At 47.2% G+C, this 7,326-nt stretch overlaps 1 protein-coding gene across 2 annotated transcripts in view; it reads left to right on the plus strand.

Annotated features, from left to right (window-relative positions):
* The window catches only part of THSD4 (thrombospondin type 1 domain containing 4), a 571,321-nt gene extending 564,563 nt beyond the window's left edge, over window positions 1-6,758 (plus strand). For both annotated transcript variants that reach the window (XM_019949134.3, XM_019949138.3), the window contains exon 18: window positions 448-6,758. In XM_019949134.3, the coding sequence (XP_019804693.2) occupies window positions 448-590 (143 nt within the window). In that variant the 3' untranslated portion in view covers window positions 591-6,758. The remainder of the gene's footprint in view (window positions 1-447) is intronic.
* Window positions 6,759-7,326: the final 568 nt, after the last annotated feature.

The raw sequence follows: 7,326 nt of genomic DNA on the forward strand, positions 1-7,326 counted from the left end.
CTATCTTGGAGTAAAATATTCATCTTTCTCAAGCTCCGTCCTGTTCTCTGGTATGAAAATGCCAGATTCATCTCTGTCTCTCTGTGACCTTGTGCCTAGTCATGGAGTTGAAGGGGGTCAGCATCCTTTGGGTATATATTTCATAGTTTAATAACACAGATGGCAATCCAAGCCACCCATCAACAGATAAACTTACATGGGAATTGATTAAAACAGCAATGCACTCAGAGATTTGGTTCCAGCATCCTTATGGCCAAAGTAGATAGATTTCAACTGCATGTTTAAAGATGAAGAAAAAAATATAAGCTCTCAGCCCACACTCACACCTCCCATCAGTAATAAACAGCAGGACCGGGATGAAGAGCCACACCCACCGCCCTTCCTCCTTCCCTAAGTCCAGGCTGCCCCTCGTGCTCAGAGAGTCTTTTCTGTTCTCCTCTGCTACAGATGAAAACTGCAAGGACAGGTACTACAACTGCAACGTGGTGGTCCAGGCCAGGCTCTGCGTCTACAACTACTACAAGACCGCCTGCTGTGTCTCCTGCACGCGCGTGGCCAACAGGCACTCGGGCTTCCTGGGGAGCAGATAACACCCCGCTCCGCAACCGTGGGCAGGTCAGGGAGTCTGTGAGCAGTGGGACTGGCTGACTGCTGCCCCTCCTGGGGGCTCCCTGGCCTGTGGAGCTGCCAGCCAACTTAGTCAGCACCCCACCTTCATAAAGTGTACACACGGTGCCCAGGAGCAAGGCCACAGTTGTCCTTTGAGCATCACCGTGAACTGCTGACCCCTCCTTCAGAGACCTGGCACCTGCGCTCTCTGCAGACCGAGCGGTGGGGACTGCGTGCAGCTCTCGGCCGACTCCCGTCCTGGCACTTTCTAAGTCAGCAGTCAGGCCCTGTCTGGGCACTGCCTAGCCCCAGTGCTGCTGGCCTTTCTAATACCAGCGCCCCTTGGAGAATCAGAGGAGACAGTCCCCCCACCCCAGAGCCCCCCTAAGCCTTGCTAGGATGCCTGCATCCCTCTGTTACCTCAGCTCGCCTGTGCCTATTTTTACTCTCAAAGACATTAGGCTCTTTTCCAGCCTTGTGACACAGATATCTCATGCCAGTTTAGAGCTTTATTGCTTTGCAGGTGTATTCAGAGATATTAGCTCATTAGCGGCTGTGAGCACAGCGCTCCAGAATGGGAGTCAGGGAATGAATCTTGTCCCCATTTCACTGACAAGGAAACTGAGACTGAACTTAGGTAACCTACCTGCCACGTTAGCAGGTAATTGACCCATTCAGTGACAGAGCTGAGTCCTGACCCCAGTCGTCTGACCACAAAGCCGTCACCCCGAGGCCTGTCCAGAAGGCTTAGGTCTGCAGTATGTGGCTTCATTTCAGACCTAGAGGCTGAGAAGTTTCCCATTCAGCAAACAAAGCCCAGACCTTTGAATTCTTTCCTCGGGCCAAAAATCAAGTCTTTATCTCCTGTGCTCAGTTGTTTCAGGAGTCTGTTTCTTTTTTCCCTTCCCCCACAAAGTCACAGGTCCTGGTGACAGGACTCCGCACAGTTTCTTAAACCCCATCCTTAATGGAACTGTGCCATGAGGTAAGAAAGCCATTGGGGTAGAAAGGTGATTGCCTGAAATTCTGATTCCTCTCCCCAGTGGTACATGCCGCCCATGGAATCCTACATTGTGGACCCTTTGGCCTTTTGTCTCCCAGAGCAGATTTCCAGAGCACACAGCTCTGTCCCCTGGGCTCTCATCCCTTCCTCAGCCATCTCTTCTGGGTCCTTTCCCACACATCACCCAGTGGAAAGTCTAACCAACCTGTCCCAGCAAAAGCCCTATATTTATATTAGCAAGAGTCTCCTTTGGGTCTTTCTGGTTTGTTTTGCAGATGTCTCTCTGTGACTTTTCATCCCTCCCTTCCCCCATGACTCACAACCCATATTCCCCCTCCCAGATGTGAGCACTAAGATCTATATTAATGCAGCCAGCCTGGGAAAAGGGGCTGTGAACTCCTCCACGATGGCCCCAGCGGCAGGGTCTTCCCTGATTCACTTCACGTAACTCTGTAGTTCCCGAGGCCTGTGGCTGGAAGGGGAATGCAGTGCATATGAAAGATGAGCTATCTGAAGAATCAGTGAGGATAAAGAAGGGGGGACGTGTATATATATATATATATATATATATATATATATATATTCTTACACCCACTAAGAAAAATAATCAGGCTGAACAAATTGGAAGTGTATAGAAAATTTATCTATTTAGTACTATGGTCCTGGGCGTATTTCCCTTTCAAAATAAGCATTTGCTTTGAAATTCATAGCAACTGAGTTTCTCCCGTGAGCCCTTTAACCCAAAAATCTGCTAATTTGGTGATGATTTGCAGCTTTTGGAAGAAGTATCACCAGCTCAGTCTTGCACACTCCCTTAGGTTCCCACTATCCTTGAGCTTTCAGAAATTCTATTTGGCCTTTTTATGTGACCTTCTCTTTCTGGAGAGCCCCAGCCATCATTTCCCCCAAAGCACCCTATCTCTCCTGATCCTTACGTAACTCATGCAATAAGCAGCAGGACAGAGGCCCAGATTCCTGGGCCCACCAAGCAAAGACAGACCAGAGAGGCCAAGCATATGGCTGGTTTCCATCCAGCACCCACTTTTTCCCTCTCGCCACTTGCCTTTGCTTCTCGTCCCAAGGGAGGGTTTCCTTTATGCAACTGCTCTCAGATGTTGCTGTACAAGCCAGTCATTTGAAGGATTCTTTGGAGGAAGCTTTCTTTACCTGCTGGAGGACAGAGCAAGATCAATGGGTGGAAGAGCAGAAAGGCTGATTTCAGCTCAGATTGTGGGAAAACCTTCTAGCCATCCAGGCTGCCCAGTGCAACAAAGGTATGGTGTCCTAATGAGTGAGCTCTCCAGCCTAAAAGAGATTTCTCCACCAAGTGGGAGGTGAGCATCCTGGGTCCTTCCAACTCAGGATTCTCACGACTGGGCTGGGTGACGGCTTTGTCTCTTTGACATCCAGCAGTGTCCTGTGGCTCCTAAATGTCACCTAAAAGTTATTTAAAGGGACAGTGGTCCTCTCATGAGAACGGCCATCCTGCCAGTTGTGGAATTGGATAGGAGCAAATAAATCAACCCCATGTCTTCAGGGGAAAGAAGTACTGAAACTAGGGGTCTTTTTTCTCTTGCAACAAATAGTTGAGTTAATCTTGGAATTCATTTATGTCTGGAAAGCTTATAAATTGCTAGATGAGGGCTTTTATCAGCTTGACTTGGAAATCCAATTTTTACTAATCTCCTTGTTTCTTATATCAACGTCTAAATGCCTTTGTTCTTAGCACAACACACATGATAATGTCCTTTAGTATTTTCAGTGACAATGTTCCTTTCTCCCTCCAGAGATGCCTCTTTCTCATTTTCTTGTCCCCTTATCTCATCCTCTCCTTCCCATGACCCACCATCTCCGTCTCAGTCCTCTGCCTTGTCCCTTAACTGGCTATGATGCAGAAATGAAATTTACATTTTAATACAGCTTTTTTTTTCTGTGTACCAGATTGCCTCAGTCCCTGCTCTGAATTTTGAAATTAGATAAATTAAAACTGTTCTGTGTTTTTCTCACAAAAAAATCAACAAAACTGCAAACAGAAATAGTTTGCTTTTTTTTTTACTATCACTTATTAGAAAAGAAAAGTGTGCCTCTTGCAGCCTAGGCAAAAGCCATTCAGTGCAGTCCATTCTCCCCATCTCACGTAGACTCGCCTTTCTCCCCTTAGAAAAGGAACAGCATAAGAAATAGGGCATTTAAAAAAAAAAAAAAAATCTTGTAAACTTGGCCACTAGATGGCGTCAGTTCATTTCATTAACGGCGTGTACAGTGCCCCCTGCTTGCGAGCTGGTGGGGAAGCCAGATGAGCAGGGCCAATGCCCGCCCTAGAGGAGGTGCAGTGTGACAGAAGCGCTCAGAACTGTCCCCATCTGTCCCGTTGCCTTAATTCTCTGACCCAGGGCTCTTGGAATGTGTATCGTTTACTCACCCTCAAAGTGTTTAGCATTCAACACTCTTTCCTTTAAAAAGAATGACCTTCCAGAGGGATGAAAATGAGGGACACTGGCTTCATTTCTTTTTGTCAAGCTGTGTGGCAGGGAGAGAAACCCAGATGTTACTAGTAACTTTCTAAACCAGTGGCTCTCTTTTTCTTTAATATAGCCACTTTAGAATTTGAATATCTGCTTTCTAATGTCAAAGACACAAATATCAGTGGTAAAAAGAAACATGACTTCCCTTGAACAGGCTGAATAGTCAAACCTGAGGGAACCTCTATCAGCCTGGCAGGTGGAGGCCAACATTTGATCCTGCCATATGAAACACTCTTTACGTGGCTTAGATGGGAAATTAGACACCTTCCTGATGAAATTGGTGGATGCCAAGAAGCTGGAGAGGTAACGCTTGAATGACACGTTCTAGTACCAAAAAAAGTCTGGGAGACTAGAACGAAACCTGGGATCTTCAAAATTCACCAGGAAGCAACATAAAGTCCCACCTTTGGATTAAAACAGAAAACAATGCAAGTACAAGGTGGGGGAGATGCAAGAGTTACAGTGGATGAAGTTCAGTGTGAGTCAAGAAAGTGGGATGGAACTACCCCCAAACACACACACACACACACACACACACACACCACACACACACCACACACACACACACCACACACACACCACACACACACCACACACACACACACACCACACACACACACCACACACACCACACACACACACCACACACACACCACACACACACACACACACCACACACACACACCACACACACACACACACACCACACACACACACCGCACACACACCGCACACACACCACACACACACACACACACACACCACACGACATTTAGGCTACATAAGGAGAAAATGTTGGTGAACCGTATTTGTGATTGTTGGAAACTTTAAAAAGAATATTGGTAACATACAACATTCAGATGAGCACGCCCAATCCTGACGAGGGGCGCAGACTCTGAGAAGCAGTGGAAAGGACTTCATGAGAATGTTTAGCCCGGAGGAGAGCCATCCTAGGACCAGAAGGTAAAAGCTGCAGGGAGACACATGTTACTTCTTACAGAAGAACCACCTTTCTACAAGCGAGAGCCTTCAGAAGGTAGAGCGCTCTGTGGTTGGTGGGGACTGACCCGTCCCTGGAGGTCTCAGCAGAGGCTTAATGGCCATCTGTCATGGATGCTGAAGGGAGGATTCGAGCACGCAGCTGGGGCAACAGGACTTTTAAGATTCTCTCCAATCTGGACTTTGGTGACTCTGTAAGTAGAACAGCTTCTAGTGATTCACCTGGTCTGGGATGGCAAGTACACGGCACACGTACTTCCCATTTCTACCATTTTGAACCCAGTGGCGCACCCCTCTCCAGGGCTGAACGTGGCCTCATACCTCGGAGAACCACTAGCCAGTTGGTCAGAGCTGCCCTGTCTGGTCCTGCTTCATAGATGAGTAACCAGTTGTCCCGATGGCTAGTTCCCTGCCCAGGGCCACACACCTTGATGGGGGCAGAACCTCGACTAGACTAGCACCCTTTGAATACCATCTCACTTTCTCCACTCACTTCGCTTTCTTGCGCCTTTGCTGGAGCTATGTCATTCTCTCCCCTCTCAACCACACTCCTGGTTCTTTCTATGCGGTGGGTAACAGTGGGAGACTGCCATCTTGCTGAGGAACAGTGACCCCCACAGGGTGGGATTCTCCAGCCAGCTTTCTTAGCATCTTCCAGACGTTGAGCCCCTTGCCTCAGTGAGAGAGAAGCCATTCTGTTACGTAATTTCCACCTTGACCCCCAGATCCCCACCATTCAGTTTGATGGAAGGATATACTTTGTTATAACTTATTATTTTGTCCTTTGTAAATACAAGATGTTTATAGGAAATGTGTATTCTGAACTCTACCGGCAGAATGAGTCACTACACCAAAATAGTTCTATTATTTAGAATATGTTAATTTTAAAGGGATCTAATAGGTATTTATTTACATATTCGATCCACATTTGTGTAAAATTATTTGATACTACTAACCCAGTTTCCTGGAAAGTTGCTGCACGTGATGTCTTATTCCAAGTCCATAGTTACAGTTTAGCATACTGATTAGCCAAATTCCTGGGTTTTAAGATCGAATATAAACGACTCTGCTTTTCGACTCATTCAGGTGTTTTTACCCCTTGGATTATACCTGAAACAGGTCTCTCTGGATTGCCACCTTTCCACCTTGAATATCATATTTGCTCATGTAATCTGCCATCTCCTCATCCTCAAACATTTGAAGAAGGAATTGGGAGGGTCTTTTTCATCCCTTCTCTTTGTCTTGCCTCGTTCCTTAGAATCACCAGCAGGAAGTTGTTCGGGAGGCTGGCTTAGAGCTGTGAGGGAGGCAGGGTCCCCTGGCAAGGGCAGGGAGGGGTGTAAGGGAGGTGATGCCTTCACTGCTCTGACCACGCCTCCAGGGCCCCCGCTGGACGCTGCTGGGTGGGAGCTCTGGGTTGTCAACTGCACAGCCAGGAGCGAGGAACCCACAGAATACCCCATCCACCCCAAGTCACCCGTACGGTGTCAATTACTGCTTAAAGAGGCGGAGGCGAATTAGATGAGTAAATAATCCTTTCAGCAAAAATGACAACTATTTTTGTGTATGACTAATTTATTTTTATTATTGTAAAAATACAATAAACTGGTTTTAAAACGTCAGCTTTGTTAACACGTCTGTGCTTTCTCGGGCCTTATTCCATTTCTACTCACGTCGCTTCGCACAGCCCTCTAAAAAGAAGAGCCGAGCCCTTTAGAGATCGGTTGGTCTGCGGGACTTTGGCTCTGGGGGTGCCTGGACCCCTAAGAGGACAGGGAGTGCAGGACGTCAGTCTGCTGGTACACTGGTCCTCGCTGAGGAGCTTAAGATAAAATATTCAGGCATGTGCACTTCTACAGGATTTCAGTTTTGTTTTGTTTTGTTTTACAGGATTGCACTTTTACAGGTTTTTCTTTAAACCTCCCCCAGGAGGCAGAAGGTGTTGGGACCCACTGTGCTGATTCCTGCGGCTCCATCCCTCAACTGGAATACAACTTCTTCCAACTCTCCTCAGGCTGACTTTACCTTGGGCTCGAGCTTAGCAGAGTGTTTGACAAAATCTTTCGGGTTCTCTTGATGCCTAATAACGTGAAATACGACTTGGGTCATAAAGCCCATTGAAAGTCACCCTGGATGAGAGAGTCTCTAGTCGAGTGCCTACAGGCTCCGTCCTTGACGCTGACTGCCCTG

Source organism: Tursiops truncatus, chromosome 2, assembly GCF_011762595.2.
Source record: "Tursiops truncatus isolate mTurTru1 chromosome 2, mTurTru1.mat.Y, whole genome shotgun sequence".
Classification (NCBI taxonomy): Eukaryota; Metazoa; Chordata; class Mammalia; order Artiodactyla; family Delphinidae; genus Tursiops; species Tursiops truncatus.